Source organism: Stigmatopora argus, chromosome 22, assembly GCF_051989625.1.
Source record: "Stigmatopora argus isolate UIUO_Sarg chromosome 22, RoL_Sarg_1.0, whole genome shotgun sequence".
NCBI lineage: Eukaryota > Metazoa > Chordata > Actinopteri > Syngnathiformes > Syngnathidae > Stigmatopora > Stigmatopora argus.
This window is the reverse complement of record NC_135408.1, coordinates 10,697,164-10,717,090: the sequence shown is the minus strand read 5'-3', so window position 1 is coordinate 10,717,090 and position 19,927 is coordinate 10,697,164. Positions and strand designations below refer to the sequence as shown.

General features: G+C 45.7%; 1 protein-coding gene across 1 annotated transcript; it reads right to left on the bottom strand.

Moving 5' to 3' along the window:
* Positions 1-5,851: 5,851 nt before the first annotated feature.
* LOC144068601 (uncharacterized) lies at positions 5,852-11,252 on the bottom strand. The gene is made up of 2 exons (XM_077593219.1): positions 10,998-11,252; positions 5,852-9,255 (listed from the first exon to the last, which is right to left on the bottom strand). The coding sequence occupies exon 2, from the start codon at positions 9,224-9,226 to the stop codon at positions 7,511-7,513; it is 1,716 nt and encodes a 571-aa protein (XP_077449345.1). The 5' UTR covers positions 9,227-9,255; positions 10,998-11,252; the 3' UTR covers positions 5,852-7,510.
* Positions 11,253-19,927: the final 8,675 nt, after the last annotated feature.

Below are 19,927 nucleotides of genomic sequence, written 5' to 3'. Positions count from 1 at the left end.
AGACAAAAAAAAAATCCCCCCCAAGAGCAAAACTGACCTCCACTTCTCCACTATTTGCCTCACATTCAATCTCTCCTCCTTCTTCTTCTTCTTCTTCTGGGGACCTTTTAAAGTCACCCACCTCCTCCTCACCGGTCCTCTCGTCAGCCTGGACGTAATTCGTCCCACTAAAGTGGGAGACGCGTATCAAGCCACCAAACCCCTTTAGAAAAAGTCTCAGGAGAATGTGGCCTCCTACCTTACTTCCTCGTGGAATCCCTGCATGCCTTCCCCGCTGGTCTCTGGCCCCTTTTTGTCCCTGAACCTGGCTATGAAACGGAAACTACAGGTGTTGAATTTTTGATGAGTCCCAATGGCTCACAAGCGGCTTGCTGTAAAGACTCTCCGAGGGGCCGAGGCTCGGGTGACCTCTGGCTTTAGGTGTAAACAATGTGGGCGCCTCCTTTCTACAGTTTCAATACATGATGGAAAATGACAAGGTATTTACAAGTTGTCATCCTCGTGACATCATTCGTCCAATGGCGTTGTGTTAGCTGCGATGAATCGCATTGTCCTATACATGATCTGATCAGGAATTCAAACGTAGTATGTATTAATTTTAAGTTGATAGTGCGATTACTCACAATTTTAAGTTTGTAATCATTGCGCAGTAGTTTAAAGTTGGAGATAAAACAGAAATATGCCATCTTTAATGTCAATAGTAGTCTACCAGAGGGCGCCACTTCCACACTTCCATATAGTACAATTTCACACTTTAATTCAATTAATCCAATTTAGACGTCGAATCCAATTGGAGTGGCAGGGAACGTTTGTTTACTCGCTGCCAACCCTTCCACTTCAAATGGATTGGACTGCTATCGTGTCAATGACAGCCAGTAAGCTAATACATATGAAAAGATTTGACTGTTGTAGGCCTCAGCATCATTTGAGCATGTCTCAGGTAAAAAAAACCTATCGTAGTGACACCCATTAACCCCAAATCCCACCCCCACAAAGCCCTTCATCTCTCACACACATGCCTTTTTCTGTCCCTCCACTTTGATGTGACGAGGCAGCCATTTGCAAAGCACAATCAACTAAATTACACAGCTTGCTGCTTTCAGGGTCAATGTGTAGAACTGTCATGTGTGCGTGTAGGTGACGGGGTGTGTGTGTATGTGTGTGTGTGTGTGTTTGTCCTCTAAGTGCACGGCAGGTAGGTAGTAATTTGAGTGATCTCCCCCCAAAACCACCCCCTTCCTGTTTGTGTGTGTGTGTGTGTGTGTTTGGTGGGAGGAGGACGACGGCGAGAACATAAGTGGTGATGACTCACCACCAGTCTATTGTGCCAGCAGTGCAGCAGTGAGAGTGCTTTTCACCCGTTTTTTCCCCCCATTTTTTTTATTGTAACAAGAAATTGGGAGGCAGGATAAAAAGGACTGGCGGGGTAAAAAAAAGGAGGGGTAAAATGGAGTAGTGGTGGGATAATAGGCAGTACACGACAGTGGCCGATGAGTGAAAAACAGGCAAATGAGGGACAAAAGGCAAGATGGATGGCTCCTTCGCCGATTGATGTTCACTAAAAGGCGTCTCGATTAGGCATAATATGGCCAAAGAGCACCCCAAAAAAGTGCTATGATTGCATGGCTTCTTAGAAGTTGGCAGCATACAAAACCTTGTAAGAGTAAAAGATGAAACATCCGAGATGCAATCCCTGTGGTATTATACGTGATCAAATAAAATCAAATGAACTACGACCACCCGATATGGAAACCAGCTCCATTATTGTAAATAAAATATCGGAAAGTAAAGAGATCCCCCCCCTTCTGTCTTACTGGAGAGCTAAATGTAATCAGCTTCTTTTTGGTCCCAATATCTGAAAATCTTTTGTCATTTCCTGTGCGCTTGTCCTGGCGCCAACGTCAGCGCGCTAAGAACGCACAACGTTAAATTTAAGGAGTTCTTTACAATTGAATTACAGCCGACGATTTCACGCCGACGTCCGCGCAATGACCTTTTAAGATAGACACGGGTGCTGAATTGCGTGTGCGGTCGATTGGTCGCCGGTCTTTTGGTCGCCCGGACCGCGACAACGGGCGACCAAAAGACCGGCGACCAAAAGACCGGCAACAAAACAAGGTAAAACAACACGGTCTACGCATCAATAAAAGCCAACAATGGCCTTGAGCAGTTTCACTGAGCCGTCGTGTGAGTGTAGAAGAGTTTGTATGTACATGCGTTGTCCCTTTAAGAAGCTACGTCAGTCAGTCAGGGTCTTAACAAGTTCTCCAACAAAACACAATAAAAATATGGGAAATTTGGAGCTTTTCTTTAGCCTAATAATTACTAGGGCATTAAGTATGACAAAATAGTAATTCGCAGTTTGTATTTAGGGAATTTGAGCAACCATTTAAATCAGGGGTCTCGAACTCAATTTACCTGGGGGCCGCTAGAGGCCGAGTCTGGGTGAGACTGGGCCGCATCAGGATTTCCACAAGAAAAGCACTGATAAAACTTTCCAACGTTATCAAATATCTTTATTTTTTAACAAAAAATAATGAATTAAATAAATTAACTTAAAGATGAATAAAAAATAAATCAATCAGTAATATAAAACCAAATAATACTAATGAGCATACAGTAGATATACACTGGCTGGCTAAGTAGAGAAAATGAATTATTTTTATTCCGTTTCAAATGTCTGTATTAACAGCTCTTTAACCTTTAACTTTCTGAACTTGAATGGAACATTGAACATGAAATATTCTGAACACGGCTTCTTTTGCCTACTCCTTGCTGCTAGAGACCTGGCAGCGCTTCTTCTCACATAGTCACATTTGGCTTGAGGGAGGAAGCAGTGGAGACCCTCAGTAGAGCTTGAAGATGCTCATCAGTAAGTCTGGACCTGTACTTGGACTTATTGAAGTTCAAGGTGGAGAAGAGCTTCTCACACAAGTATGTGCTCCCAAAAAGGCACATGGTCCGCTTGAACCTTCGGGAAAGTTCAGGGAAGCTGGGGGTCAACTCTCTCAAAAATTGCCCAAGCTTGTCTGCTTCTCCACTCACCTCCCTGAACTTGGCTTTGAGTGCAGAGTTGCACTGCAGGTCAATGAGCTCCATTTGAAGCTCAGGAGGGGCATCTTGCACATCAAAGGAGAAGGGGTCCGCAAAAATTTGAAATGTGGCTTTGTGTGTCTTGAAGTCTGCAAATCTGTGATCAAATTCCTCCTGTAGCTTCGAAATGGCCTCAACATACTTCTCACCACTGAATGGTGTGCCTGCATCCACGAGAGCCTTGCATGCTGGGAAATGGCAAAGGTTTGTCTGAGAGAGCTGGGCTTTCCATAACACAAGTTTAGTGCAGAATGCTCTCACGTTGTCATAGGCAGCACTGACAAGTTGCCCCTGGCCTTGTAGCTTCTTGTTCAGTACATTAAGCTCATGTGTGATATCAACAAGAAAAGCCAAGTCCATGAGCCATTTGGGATCACTTAGCACAGGATCAACCAACTCACAAACGGCGTAGCTAGCTTTGACTGCTGCATTACTGTCTTTGGTAGCCTTCTTGAAGAGATCCTGTTGCCTCAGAAGACGTGTTTTAAGACTGGCAACCTGGTTGGCTCTCTCATCTCCCTGGTATTTTTCGTACTCCTCAGCATGTCTCATAGTACAATTACGTTTCAAATTGTATTCCTTGTGCACCGCAACTTTTTCAGTGTAAATGAGACACGTCGGGCTGCCCCTGTGTTCAACAAAGAAATATTGCACTCCCCACTTTTCTTGAAACTGTCTGTGCTCATCACCGACCTTTCTCTTCACGGCAGGCTTTGAAAGAGACATCTCTGGGGCTCTGTAATATGTTTTTCCACTTGGAATGAGTCTCGGGTTGATCTTTCACATTCAGTCGCGCGGGTTTGTGGCGCATGTGCACTTTCGCTCTCCGTTTCAATCGCGGAGATGGCTACAGACACTGACACAGGCTGGATCACGGATCATAGCGCCTCATTCAGTTCTATGCTGAGAGCAGCGGAGGAGTGTGCGCGCCGAGCGGAGTGATCGGCCTCACGGCTTCTCCTCCGCCCAGCTGATTGGAGGAATGAATGAGTGAGTGAGCGAGGCACTGGACAGCCCGGCCGATGTCCCGCCCTCCAGAGCCGTATACCTCACCGTGATTGGTTCATTCAGCTCCGAACCAAAGTTCCCTCTAATTTTTTGTTGGTCTGAGCAGAAAGACAACCTCCCTGAGCACACTGAGTACCAGTGTGAGCGACATCATCGGTACTCGGATGATTCGCTTAAAGACGTTTCGCCGACGGACGTTTGACAGACGGGCAGGTCGCCGAATGGACGTTCCACCGAACGTTCATTCGGCCGAACGGAGGTTTCGCCGAAACGGGATTCGAACGCTCGCCCCGCCGGATCGTGTGTGTACAAGTTTTTCTACCTCGGCCCGCGGGCCATATACGGCCCGTTAGGATTTTTAATCCGGCCCGCCGCCGGTGTTTTCCAAATTATAGTAAAAATCAATGTTCGTCTACCATCAATGGCAGTCCGGGAATAAGCACTCTTGGGCAGGCAGATGTAGCAGAACCGAGCCGTAAAATGACAGCAATCGGGTCAAATCCATCCTAAAACAGCATTTAATGATTAAATACAAATACTGGATGATATCGCGATGGAGGCAAAAAAACGTCTATAGACGTCCATTCGCCAAACGGCTCAAAATGCTCTCAAATTCGGTCAAATCCAGCTGAAAACAGCGTTTAATGATTAAATACAAATACTAGTATTTGTATTTAATCATTAAACTAACAAATACTAGTACGAACTGTCCGTCTGTCAAACGTCCGTCGGCGAAACGTCTTTAGGCGAATCATCCGGTCACGACATCATCATTGCTCGCTATCGGCACACCAGTATCACACCTGCCACAAGCAGGTGCATGTCAATGTTCCCTCTAATTTTTCATGTAAAACATGCTGTAAAACAAGAAAAACATGAGTGGACAGAGCTACTGCCACTGGCTGCCACTTAAACGGCGCCATCATGGGGAAAGGGGTAAAAATAAAAATAAAAAATAATAAAAAAAAAAAAAAATAAAAAAAAAAAAAAAATAAATAAATAAATTTAAAAAAATAAATCGATATTTCATATTAAGACGGGGGCCGCAAATTATCGTCCCGCGGGCCGCAGTTGGCCCGCGGGCCGCAAGTTTGAGACCCCTGATTTAAATGGTAATTATCAATAACCTTCCGGGCGACCAAAAGACCGGCGACCAAAAGATCGGCGGCCAAAAGATCGGCGACCAATCGACCCTGTACCGCTGAATTGACACTAGGCGAGATCCATGCTGGTTGCCCACAACAACCAATTCTGACTTTAAACACGGCCAATGCCATTGAAAACCGACCCTCCTGCTTCAAATGGATTGGCATCCCAACATTTTGGGGCACGGATGAACAATATACCTCTGCCCTTTCACGCCAAAATGAATTGGACGTCTCGCCCAGTTTTGTTCTTTTTGTCCCCCTAAAACTTTCGAGAAAAAAAAATCGTGAATGAAACTTATGGCGAACAAAATAGCAAATATTTTCTTTGCTTTTTGTTGGTTGGGCGTCGCCGGGTGGCAATTGGAAATCGGTGCAATGTCCTCTAAAGTAACGCGTGTGCATACGTACGGGTGCACGCGGTCCTGCAGATGTATGACTCATGCGCCAATCACGTGACTCGTCAATCACCGCCTCCTTCCTGGCTTCCTTCCGTCAGCCTTTTGTTCCCTTCCGCGCCACTTTTCTGCTCTTTATGTCCACGTCAAGCGTTAAATGCCCCTTTGTGCTAAAATGTAGCAGGAAAGCCATGAAGAAAAATCAGCTTTAGTAAAATAATAGCTTTTATTTCTGATTTTTTTGGAGGATAATATAGCAAAACTATAGTGGTCATCATCGTCATCATCATGCTGTTATGTACACATTGCACAGGCATGTTTTTATTTCACATTGTACATGTTACAATGCTTAAAAGGTGACATCAACGACAAACACGGGTCCAAACGGACGGCGTTGCCATGCCATCCTCCTTTTGTTGTCGATGCTTTTTTTTTTTTTGACGTTCACAGTTTTAATGAGAGAAGACAGCCATCTTGAATTCTCCACACGGTTTTATTTTTTTCCGCTTTTTTTTGTTCTTTTTTTGAAGATGCAAGTAGAAAGACGTGCATGTTGTCATTTTTTTGTTGGTTTGTTGGTTTTCTTTTTCTGAAATAGCGCAATCCCCGACACATCCCCAACCCGACCGCAAGTTGAGTTTCTTTAGGAAATGAACAAAAAAAAAAAAAAAAAGGATTGCCTCCGGACCACCCGGCCCACGGCGGCAGCAGAATTCAAGTATTTTGATTTCATTTTTTCATGACACAAAAGTAAAGTCATGGACAGGCCCTCGCGTTACTTTTCAAATGGCGAACCCTCAAACTCGTTTAAAAAAACACAGTAATTTAGGCCAACTTCCCTCATTCACTGCCATTGACGGCGATAACGTAAAATCCATTTAAAATAATCATGTTTTACTGCATATTGACAGTGAGAAACGATAAAGCGCAATTCTTTTTTCAAATATAGATTTATATGGTCATTCCACTCTCCCAATAACATATATATATTTATATATATATATGCATTTTTTTTAACTACGACCAAATACTGTGGCTACTTTCTCTATATCTGGCAATGGAAAAGTTGTGTTATAGTAAATTAAATGTCAATAGTCTTTTGCGACCATAGTTGGATTTTTCAAACTTTTCTCGGGGTACTGGATTTGGGATTGTAACATAATAGTCCGCAAGCAGTTTCGATTCTCCAGAGAGAGACTTGATTGATTAGCCAGGGGAATAATAAACACAGGGCCCTGAAACTGGTAGATGCAAAAATTAAAAACAAAAAAACCTTGATGACGAAACCTCGGCCCACCACATCTGGAAGTGTTTTGTGCTTTGGGGGGGTCCGCAGGGTTTCGTGATGAAACTGGTGTGCATAAGGCAAGAATTCTGGGAAAAAATGGCAAAACGTGTTTATTGGCGGCACCTTGTATTTTTTTTTGTTTTTTTTGTAAAGGCACCCGCACACATCCAATCCAATCCAACCAAACGCTTGTTTTTTTTGCGTGTATTTATGTGTGTGTATTTGTGTGTGTGTATATTTGTGTGTGTGTGGGATGTAACGTACAAAGACATGTTGTAAACATGGTTCCCGTGATGCCGCGTCATAGAAAACCCGAACGGAGACGGATGTACGCCGCCCTGTGTTCGAAAGTTAAACATGGCGGTGTGCAGGCTGAGCCCCTCCCCCTTCCTAAGCCCCGCCCTCTTTTGAATCCGCTCCGGTGACGGAACCCTATCAACGACAACAAGAAATTAAAAAAAACAAAAACAAGTGGATTTAACCCAGCGGAATCTCATTTGTGCCTCGTTTTCATCCAACGTGCCCCCCCCGCCCGACCGACCGTGGGTCCCAAAGCCCAAAGCAAAGAAGTCCATCCTTCAGTACATTCTGCGCTTCATGTAGATCCTCTCGATAAAGTTCTCCAGCTCTTCCTCACTGTCCAGCTGAGGCACCAGGCCGTCTTCCTCGTAGTCTTCGGTCCGCGGCGCGGCCGGGGGGTAGTAGATGGGGGGCCGTCTCCCTCGCCGGGGCGGGGCCAGGGGCTTGGGTGGCGGTGGAAGCTGGTAGGTCCGTGGGTGGGGCAGGATGTAGTTGGAGATGTAAGGGGTCTCGGGGAGGCGGGCCGCCGGCCTCTGCTTCCAGCCCTGACCCTGGCCCCGGTTCTTGCCCTGGCCCCTGTGCCCGCGCCAGGGAGCCTGGGGCTCCAGATCTTGGGGGGCGCCGAAGGGCTGCTCGGGAACGGGGGGACGCTTGCCGTAGTAGCGCTGCTTGGGGTAGGGAAAGTAGACCGGGTAGTAGGCCCGGTATGGCTTCTGGTAGTACGGGTAGGAAGGGAAGGCCAGGAATTGTTTCTGGGGTTTATACCAGTAGTCGAGGGGGGTCTGGGCCTGATGATACCAAAAGTCCTGCTTGCGGGAGCGCCCCTTGTCCTTCTGCCACTTCTTCATGGACTTGTAAAGGGCTTTCTTGGGGTTGGTGGAGGCCGTGTAGTGGTAGACGGGCGGGCGCGCCAGGGGGGGCGGCACCAGGGGCCGGAAGCGGGGCACGGGAAGTTGCTGCTGCTGCTGCTTGACTTCTTTCCGCTTTTTCTTCTTCTCCTCCACGTCGCTAATGATCTCCACCACGTCGTCGGCGGGCAAGTGCAGCTTGCTGCTGATCTCGATGAGCCTGTCGATCATCTGCTGGTCCAGGTCCGCCTGGGTCCGCTCGGGGAGGAGGAGGAGCTCCTCGGAGCGCTTGTCCTCGGCGGCGTTGCCGCTCTTCTGCCGCGCCTTGACCAGGGCCTGCTGCTTGCGGCCCATGTAGCGCAGGAGCATGTCGGAGGCCACGTCGGCCAATCGCTGCTCCTCCTCGCGCGCCCGCTCCGCCTCCTCCTGCTGCCGGAGCAACTCTTGCTTCTCGGCGCGGGCCCTGGCCTCCTCCTCCTCCACGTGAGTCAGGCGCTCGTCCTCCTCTTCCACCTCCTCCAACTCCTCGCCCTCGCCCTCGTCCTCAAAGTCGTCCATGAAGTTGTCGCCCTTGACGGGGGCGTCCGAGTCGCCCCGCCAGCGGAGTTTCTTCCCGGCTCGCGCCAACTGCGTGTTGTACGCCTTGTAGCCCTTCAGCGGCGGCAGAATCTCGTTATCTTGGAGGCCCAAATCAATGTTCTGGAAGTAGCCGCGGACTTTGCGCCGCAGGGCCTCGTCTTCCTCGCCGGGCACGGCCGCGAGCGAGCCCTCGGCCGCCGCCGGTTCTCCCCCGAGGTCCTCCTCAAAGTCTCGGAGGAGCTCTCCGGTTTCGTTGACCTCCGCCTCGTTAGAGGACGTCTCCCGGGCGGCGTCCCACTCCGCCGGCCCGTCCAGGGCTCGCAGGAGGAGCACCAGCACCCGCGCCGGCTCGGGAGGCGACTCCGCCGCCCGCTCGTCGCTCCACGCGTCGTGGCCGGCGCCCAGAGGCGGGGGAACGAGCGCCAAGTCCTCTGCCGCCCCTCTGTCCCCAGTTTCGCTCTGCGCGGGGGCGGGGGCGGCGTCGGCGGCCGGCGTCAGGGTGACGGCGAGCAAGACCAATAGGACGAGGCGGGCTGGATGAGGGGTGTGATGACTGGTCATGACCATGCAGGGCAGGCAGGAGGGAGGTGAAGCACCTGGAGGGGGAGAAGGGGGAGAGACGGGGGACGCAGGATGGTGAGACTTTCGACAAAAATATGAAATGACTTTTTTTCCAAAATCTCATTCGCCAATCCTTGTGACAATAGACGGCCACACACGCAAATCTAGAATCGTGAGCTTGAAATGGTTTTTGGACGTCTTTGTCTATCAGTGGCGAGTGAGTGGAGCATTTATATTTAAAAAAAAATGTCAAATCCTATTCTTATGTATCATTCTGAGTGAATATTCATTCGAATAAAATGTAACTATGGAAAACTAAATGAATTCGAATGAATGAAAACAGAAATATCATTTTAAATATAATTTTCCAATTAGTTTCATTTTTTTAGAACCACTGACGATGCCAGACGCCAAATCCATATGAGTTTAGAGAGGTTCGCTCGTACAATTGGACGTCAATCGCCGTCGAAGGCGTTTAATGACAACATAAATGCGAAAAAATACACTACGAAAGAAGAATGACGTTTCACCGTCTTTAAAATGAAATGCTTTGAAATAGACCCTCATTTTTGTTCACCTCCACAGCCATGTCATATTACATATTATTTTTCTATGCAAGCGTCAAACCGAAGCGATTGAAATCAATGACTTTCCGAGTGATTCCGATTATTTTGACGCAACGATTTGGCGCAGCGGAGACGCCCCCCCTCACCCCCCTCCACCAATGCGCCCACATTCCAGCAGCATTTCTTTACGCCACGCCTGTATTAATCGAGTAAAATGAAAGATTATTGACGTTTTTTTAACCAAACAAATAGAATGCGGGTCTCACCTCCTCCCCCTCCTCCTTCTCCTCCTCCTCCTCCTCCTCACACGAGCCAACAAAACCGGTCTGGGTTCGCGCGCACCGGCCATCGTTTTGGACGCGCACAATTGTCACGAGAGCGAAAAAAATCATTTCTATTTCATTTCAAATGAGATTGAAGTCCCTCCCGTTAGTCTCGGCGATGGGAGTCATGCGTAAAAAGCTGCAGGGCACGCTTGAGTTCCTCGAACCCCCCCACGCGCGCACCCGTACCCGTACCCGCACCCGCTCCCCTCTCCATCCTCCCAAGCAAATAGAAAATTATCTGGATGGTCCATTTGACCCCCCCTTTCGCCCACCGCACCCTCTTTGCAGGAAGAGTGTCGGTGCTGCCCCCCACAAAAAATGCTTTGTCCTTTTTTTTGTTCTACTGTGGCGGAATGCTTGCACAAGATTCCCGTTTTTTAAAAATATTCTACGCTCAGCAGCATATTTTTGGGATATTTCCTTTTTAGAAATTCGTCCAAATGTTTTTTGCAACGAAACACGTGTAAACCTACACGCCCCCCAGCGTCCAGTTTTCCACGTCATCAAAAGACGTTAATTGAATTAAAACCCGTAGATAAATGTCTACTACCAATACAATGTGTTTTACAAAATTTGATGGAGTGACCATTGCCGTTAGGAAAATTAAAAACGAAAAAAAAGTCAATTTGTCATTTTGGTTTTCAAAAAAATATCAATTTAGCGCAACGTGGCACGTGCCAATGCGGGTTAAAGGGGCTAATAATGCAAATTTCGTTTGGTTTCAATTCGTATTTTATTTTTGTCAAACACAAGAAAATTAAAAATGTTTTTTCCCCATTAAAAATAAACGTGTACACAATGTTATTATCCAGACACTTCCGAAAAATAAGCTTTAATGGTCCCACCAAAAGATGAATGAGTGAATGAATTGATTTAATCACCTACCTGGACTCCCACGATTGTGGGCTGGTGGCGTGGGGGTGGTCGTGCAATGGGGGAAATAGTCAAAGTGAAGCCAAAAAAATCAAGACTTGAGAGAATTCAACACTCTTCTTCTTCTTAATTTTCTTCTCAGCCCGAGATCGACATGAAACAATATTCTTTTCCAAATGTTGCACTTAAAAAAAACAAACAAACAATGTCACTTTCTCGCATGCAGCTAATATATAGTAGTGGATGTTTTCAGCACCACGGCCAGCGCAACTTTATTGTATATACCCTCCGTAGAACCACGTGACTACATCAACGACCCCCCTTTTTTGCTCTATACGCCACCCCCAGTTGCAGGCTCTGCTGACGTCACGTCCATTGATGACAACGTTGGTGTGGCGATGCCACCGACGCCCCCTCATCTGCCCCCCCCCTCACAGACGCACCCCCCACTCCCCCACTCCACTCCCATTCCCTCCAGCATGAATGAAGGGAAATGGCATGAATGGAATTTTCCTCAATGAAGAGGGAGTACGAGATGGATGGATGGCAGCCATTTTACAAGGCAGCTTCCTCTGCACGTTTAAAGCAAACAGGGAGGAGGTGACCTCGTTAACGAGCTATCAAGTAGGAGGGCTTTTTGATGCACTGCCATTGACGACGATGCACGTCCAATCCATTTGAAGCATTCGTTCATTCCGTAAATTTGGTCAGCGATAGAGGATCAGTGATATCAAATCCATTTTTTTTTGGCAATATGTTGACCACTTAGTTGTAGACATGACTCCCCAATGTCCCTTAACCTTTTCTAGGGAAAATAACTAAATTATATATTATATATATATATATATATATATATATATATATATATATATATATATATATATATATATATATATATATATATATATATATATGTATGTATGACATCAACATACTTGGAGATCACATTTTAGTTAAAGTAAGCCACATTATATACATTTGTTATTGGAATTATGCTGTCTTCACATGAAGACACTTGCCACTTTCAATTCTATTTGTTATTTTTAGTCCCCATTATAGTATTTAAAAAAATCAAAAAAATCTAAAACATATTTTTCAATGTTACTAAAATAAGGAATGAATTAAAACGATTAAATTATGGCCTCTAATAACGCTCCAATGTTTATGTATTCATGAAAAAAATTGTATTTAGATAGAAGTCCAATTTATTTGCATGGGTCATTTGGCTGCGAATGCTTAATTTTGACTCCCACTGACAGCACTCAACGACCAATCAATTCTGACCATTTGGGGCTAACAGCACGAATAGGGAGAGAGAACCAGATATTTACGTTATGTTCAACATTTAACACTTGTTTTGATATGAACGTCCTTTCATCACAAAAAAACAGGACATCTAGCGCCGTCACTGGCAGCCAACGAGTTAAATCTGTACCCGCGAAAGGGAGTTAAACGAGCGCTCCCTCGAGGGTTATTGCGACTGGCGACAAACTCCGTTTGATGAGATTGAAAGGCGGGGAGGGGGGCGTCGTTACTAGGATGCCGAAACGCTCGGCGACGGCGCGCGTCGAGGGTGCCGCGGGGCAGACGTTGGCTGATATCACGGCCTTGGCATTATCAAGCGCCGCTCTGCATTAGTCGGCCCCTGCGTGACGATTAGCCCCCCCCTCGCAAAGCTGCCATGGCTCTGACTCACTCGACCGCTGCGCGACATCTCGCCACCTTTGTTAGAGGAAAATGGAGCATTTTGTGTCAAACTGAAATTCATGGCAAACTTAACTCGGGTCTCTTTGCTACTCCGCAAAGATGGGAAGAAAAATGGCCGCCAAAGGTTCATCATCCCGTGGCCATCTCTCTCGCTCTCGCCGTCTGTAGGCAGAGTTAATTAAACGGAACAAAAGGCCATTCATGCGGGCCTCGCGGGCTCTTGGCATCTGTTTAACGCTGTAGAAAGGAAGTGAATATTTGAGGGGGGTGACAAAAATAATATCAATGATTATTGCATCAAGTACGATTTGAATGTCATTAAAAAATTCATTCAGGAAAAAATAAATGAACTAGGAAATACAATTTCTGGAGAGAAATTGCATGGGAATGCTTTGCTTTGCCTCCATTAGGGCACTTCCTGATTATTCAAGGTTCATTTTGAAACCTTCCTGTTTATTTAGGTTCAGTTTTTGGTCACTGCTTGGTAGGGTCCGTTGTAGGTCGCATTCTGTGGATTTTGGGACATTCCTCGGTCAATTCCTGCTTTGTTTTTTGTCTGTGTTGTTTATTCAGAGAATGCTGTCATAATTAAAAGAATCACTATCATTTTGTTATATGTGGAGAGGTCATTTTAGGTCACTAACACAATTGGCTCATGTAGGCCACAATACAAATGTTTATTTAGTTTTGAAATGACCAAAATTTGTCACTTGCCCCACCACAATTTGAAATTCTTATCTCATCTCATTTTCTGAACTGCTTTATCCTCACTAGGGTCACGGGGGGTGCTGGAGCCTATCCCAGCTGACTCTGGGCCAGAGACACCCTGAATTGGTGGCCAGCCAATCGCAGGGCACAAGGAGACAAACAACCATTCAGGCTCACACTCAATTTGGAGTGTCCAATCAGCCTACCATGCATGTCTTTGGAATGTGGGAGGAAACCGGAGTACCCGGAAAAAAGCCACGCAGGGCCGGGGAGAACATGCAGACTCCACCACACAGGTGGACCGACCTGGATTTGAACCCAGGTCCCCCACCGTGAGGCCGACGCGCCAACCACTCAAATTTGTTGGTTTGAAATTGCAGAGGAAAATTGCATCGGCGGGACCGGGACCCGGAGCCAACCGGCCGGGCGCCGGCCGGCGGGCTCCGCCCGGATGTTGGATGTGGTGTTCAGTGAAGCGCGGTGTGGAGATTGATGGCGGCTGCCGATGTCCTCACGCTCCTCGTGTGAGACGCCTCATCAAGCTCAAATTCGCCACCATCAGTCACTGCCGCGCCGATGCCCCCCCATCCCTGATCCCCGCCCCCCGCACTCCTCGGCGCTTTGCCTCCACCGGCTCATTATTTAGGGACGGCGAGAGAAAGGGGGAATGGTTTGAAGGGGGGGGGCTGACAACAAGTCGTTGGCGGGGACGCCGAATTTGCGGCGGGTGGCGATGGATGGGCGGGTGGGTGCCCGTTCACAGCTCACTGTTGGCTGCTTTTGACTGCTTTATGGATTCATATTCATCATGTTTGAAGCAATATGGATTTTTCATTAAGAGACGCTTAGGATTAAAAAAAAGAAGCTCTTTGTTGACTGGCTGCGCTTTGGATGCGCCTTTAACTAAGCGGCTTTCTTACACGCCAACTCAGTTCACGCCAGTTCAATGACCATTCGCTGCCGACCCTCCCCGTTCAAATGCATTGGACGTCCACATGTGATTGACATCAAGTGATTTTGACTCACAGCAGAAGGATGATTGGAAGCCACTTGATCGGACGCCTATCATCCCCATTGGCCTTCAAATTATTGGCTTCTGTCCTACCATTGTTGCGTATAACATTAGAGTGAAACTCTCTGATGTTGCTGTTGATTTTATTCCCATTACGGCGAAGTTCCATCGACGACGCTCGCCGTCCAAGCGAGTTTAGCACACGTAGACGTCCGTGACTTTGGTTGCGTCGGACGTCCGTCGGCGTCGATGGCAGCCCGTGAGATAAAGGGGCGCGGGATGATGGAAGATGAGAGCGTGGGCGCACGCCTCTCGCACGCACCGCCACGTTCTTGCGGCTCTATTGTGTTGCGGGAACTTTACGATGCAATTACTGGTCCATTTCTAGCCTCGGTGGAGCGACGCGGCGTGGGCGGCCGCCTGGGAAAGCGTATGCTGGGCGCTCGCCGCCCGGCTACGGTTTTATCATTTGGAGTTAGGGGGGGGGGGGGCGACCGATGGTTGCATTAGTGAACACTTAGAGAGAAAAAAAGACAAAAACTAAGGAAAGCAAGAGAGTAAGAAAGAAAGAAAAAGACGCTCAAGTTCATCAGGGTCCCATTTGAGTGCCCTCACCTATACACCTCTGCTCCCACTAATGGATTTGGAGCAAAGTCATCGGCCGCCATTGACGGCGATGGCCGTCCAATGCATTTTCAATGAGTCGTTCCAAGTGCTCAAAATTCGGATCGGGTCTATTTTCTGCTCCGTCCACATCCAGTGTACGTGAATAAAAATATTGTTCATCTAATTACTATTTTTTATTTTTTTTACAGGCCTTTTCCATTGTGGCGTCCGCATGTTATCCTTTGGTCTCGACGTGGGTTTTCTCCGGGTACTCTGGTTTCCTCCAACATGCCTTCAACAAGCATGTTAGGTGAGTTAAAGACTCTAAATTGTCTTTGCTATGAGTGTGAGCGTGAATGCTGTTGCCCATAGTTGGGTGGGATTGGCTCCAGCACCCCCGCAACCCTTATGAGGATGAGCGCAACAGAAAATGAATGAGGGCATGACATTGTCGTTTTCTCTTAATGTATATTTTTAAAAGAAGTGAACTTAAATGTGTTATCCGTATGTGATTACTTTGTCGCTGAAATGGTGCGGATTGAAGTGTTTTTTTCAATTTAATCCCAATTACAGTAGGTTTTTGAAAGAAAAGTCTGAGGGCAAATTATTTTTCCACTTTTTTAAAGGCTTTAGCAATAAGGACCAATTGGTGACGCAGAGCTTGTTATTTTCAGTCTGAGGTCGACTAGAAGCTTTTAACAATTCGTGCGAATGGCGGCTCCCAAAAATAGCTGTGGCCAATTATATGAAACAGATAAATAACCATTTTAAAGGTTATGGTGACTTTTTTGGGAGGGGGGACTACAAAAAAAGATAAATTTGCAAAGTTGGGCCTGCAAACTATCAGCACCGAGGGAAAATGTGTTTTTGATCATGAAGAAAATATGTTTCGTTTCAAATAAAGTTACTTTTTGCTTATAACAGGTAAAAAAAAGTGAAAATTGCCTTTGAAATATCCTTAACATGATACTTTTTGAAGGATTTTTATTTTATTTTGCACTCAAAATCAGTCACTCTATGTGAAATTCAATTAAAAACTAAATTGAAGTCCAAAATCTAGTCAAGCAGATGAATTGACATGATTTAAAATTCAATGCTGTATCATGAAATTCAAAGCAAAGCCATGAAATCACGACCGCGCTTTCTAATGTTCCGCCATTATCGCCTGTGAAGACAAAAACAAGTGGAAATGTGAACTGTTGCTACCTGAAGAGAAGCGGATTACGCACAACGTAGCTCGGCAAGCCCGAGGCGCCGGAGCCGAGCTGGTTGCCATGAAAAATGTTATCGCTTACCGGTGCCGCAGCGTAACTGGCAGGGAAGTCATTGGAAACACTCCAATGTGACTCATCGCCAAAAAATCTTTCGTCGCCATCACAAAAGGTTTTGTCGTCCATACGTTTCAATTTTCCCACTATTGTTTGAAGAAGGTATTTTCCGCAGTATAAGATGCAATTTTTCTTTATTTTGCCCAATGATTGAGTGTCTAAATAAATCCAAATCATTGTCGATACGTTTGCTAGTCCGACTAGTTGTTGATAAGTCAATTTGCGTTGCCTACTTTTTTTGTAGATGTCTTAGACCACGTGTCACAAGTGGCGGCCCGAGGGCCAAATCTGGCCTGCCGTATCATTTTGTATGGCCCGGGAAAGTAAATCATGAGTGCCGACTTTCTGTTTTAGGATCAGATTAAAATGAAGAGTATGGATGTATATTAAATGTACTGATTTTCCCCCTTTTAAATCAATCATTGTCATTTTTTAATCCATTTTTTCCGTGTTTTTAGTTCAAAAATCCTTTTGTAAAATCTAAAAATATATTTAAAAAAGCTAAAATAAGCATTGTTTTAGATCTATAAAAAACTGAATATTCAGGGATTTTAATCCAGTTCTTTTAATCCATTTATAAAAAGAATAATCTAAATATTATATCTAAAATGGTCCGGCCCGCATGAAATCAAGTTGACGTTAAAGCGGCCCGCGAACCAACCCGAGTCGGACACCCTTGTCTTAAACTATAGCTACACTTCTCTTAATTTTGCTCCAAATAAATGCTTTTGTGTGTCGTCCATTAAGCTAACGTGCTATTTTTGTCCATTTTACAGACAATCCAACAAATGCGTTTTGTTGATCTCAAATGTAGCTTTTGACTCGGACTTTTTTGCCAATACCGATCTGACACTACACTTAAATACCCTCTCGAAAAATACAAATTACTATCTTAAAAATTAATAGACATGTTTGCCTAGTGGTTTGATTTACAGCAGCCATGAATATGTACTGCTAAACTCAATTATCGGATCGGGACCATTAGTTTGACGACATCTCCCTTTTTTAATCCACACATACCGTCTTTGGAGCTAACGTATGCCTTTTCCGTCGACCTTACCGGCACAAAGCGTGAGTTCTTGCTGACCTTGTAAAAAAAAAAAAACAACAACAACAGCAAGTAGAGCTTGTACCATGCCTTCAGCTCCTTTCAAAGAGATAATAAGGAATTTTCCCATTTCCTTTATCTGTCACTCGGGCAGCCACCGCTATGTTTGTTTGCCGGGTGTAAGTGCACGTTCCAAATGCGCCTCTTGTCTCCGCTATCGTTTTCCCGCTTACCCTCCTTTCCTCATCTCTCCTCCGTTATTGCGGAGTCAGTCCGCTGGTTCTCATTTGCCTCCCTATCACGCTTCCATTTTTTCCCATTTCCAGCAGCGGATGCTCTTATCGCAGCCGCCGCCGGCACACGCCCCATTTCTAATAATTTGACCCTCGCACGTATCGCTAAGAGCAGAAATGTCTGCAGATTTGCGTCAGGGACCCCGACGGGTTGACCTTTTTTTTCCAAAACGTACGGATTGTTGAGCTACCCCGTTTTTTGAGTAAGTCAACGGCACTGAAAATGAAGCCAAAATGTGATGCCCAAAAGAACGCACATTCTCTCGCCCCTCCCTGTTAGTAAGTATTGATGGACAAAATATAATATATGATTCAGATATTTCTTAGGCCAGCAGAGAAGACCTTGAAGGCCCTGACGGCCCGGCACTGCATTATACCCAATTTAAAGAAAAATCTTAAAAGAATTCCCCACATTGCTTTAAGTAACATTGCCAAAGTAAAAGAACTATTTCTGGTCTGTTTTTAAAAAGCATTCCAAATCAGGCATTTGGTTCGACGGAAGCCATTTTAAGGTTCCTTTTTTCCAAAGTCGTCCCTTCATTTTTTTTGCCACTCTGCGACCGTGATTGGATGCATCCCGTTTGTTTTTGCTCTCCCTTTTTGGTCTCCTTGGCAACCATCAAGCCAATTCCTCGAGCGTCCTCGCACGCGGCGCTTCCGATTGTTCAGTCGTTCGGTCGAGACGATGCGCTCGGTGGCTATCGGCTGGGATTAGACACGGCGCTCGCTCCACGCCGCTTTTGCGTGTACGTGCGCGTGCGCGTGTTGCCTACAGGTGACTCATCGTACTGCAGATTGTGATGCTGCTTTTTGTTAGCGTTCCTTGCTCACATTTCTCCAGCTCCGCTTCTTCTTTGGCGAGAACTGTTTTTGCAGCCGCGCATTTGAACAAAGAAATTCCTCATGTGATTGGTCCAAATCGAACGCGGGTGTTAATGCACAATCTAGCATTTTGGCAATTGTCTCGCAAAATTACATCTATAAAAACTGTTCAAATTGATGTAGGCCACAAATCCTGAGGATGAATCAAATTAATTCAGTTATATGTAGAACATAAAGAGAATAATTACTGCTTTTGTATGATTTGTTTTGTTTTATTTAAAAGGGTTTTTTGACCATTTCCCTATTTGATTTGAACCAAAATGTATATACCTTATTTTCTCGAATATACGCCGTATTTGTTGCTAAAAAATGATGACTGAATCAAGGGTTCGGCTATTATGCGCACAAATTTTTACGAAACGCAAGACAATGTGAACATTTAAAGTAACATTTTTGTATTAAAACGAATATGGCGGTAAAAATTGTGAATCATGGGGCGGCTTATACGAGAGAAATTGTAAGATTCAGCCATTTTAAGGCAATTTTAAGGGTACGGCTTATACGCGAGGCGGCGAGTATGCACGAAAATATGGTAATGAAATGATGAAATAAAAAAAAAATGAAAACTACATTTAAAAAGAAAGAATTCCTTCCCACAAAATAGCAAAAATGTCCAAGTGATGAAAGACTGAATTAACGTTACTCCCCATTTACAAATTTCAGCACCCGTTTTTTAAAAATCATGTCGGGAAAGAAAATTGCGTCTTACGTAAGCGTGAGCTCACGTGCAAAAAGACAAACAAGATCCGGTGCGTTTTTATTTTTACACGTCAATAAACGAAATAATCCCGCGGATGAATAATCCTGTTATCTGACGCTTTCACCGTCACTGATGGGAAAAAAAAAAAAAAAAGAGAGCCCAAATAGATCAAGCTAATCTCACGCTTGCACACATGCGCAAGCATTTAGATGGTAATTACCCCCGGGCCTCTCTCGGGGGTCCCTTGGGGCCCGCGGGGTGACGGAGCTCGCACAAGAGTCCCAGTTGCCCCATTGAGGAGATCATTAGGTTGCTTAGTGTTATCCACAACAAGCCCCCCGAGTGTGTGTGTGTGCGACTTGTGTATCCTCTCTGAGGGTCCGCCAGCATGCGTGTGTGGACATTAGCTTTATTGCCCCCGATCTGAGGGTCTTGTTCTGCCGCAGCTGGGATTTGAGCCCCCTCGGGACGGCGCCTGATGATTCATGATAGCGCACTTGAATGACATAGGAAATAGGCGTTAAATTGCCAGGCTATGAAAAAGGAAGAAAAAAAAAAACACACACACACACACACATACACACGTACACATCTAACCATCTATCGATTTAAAAAGAGAAGGAAGAAAAACATAGAAATCAGGATAGAAAAGACCTAG

What these genes read in the sequence shown, in the direction of transcription:
- LOC144068601 (XM_077593219.1), bottom strand. Translation starts at nt 9,226, where the DNA reads ATGGTCATGACCAGTCATCACACCCCTCATCCAGCCCGCCTCGTCCTA.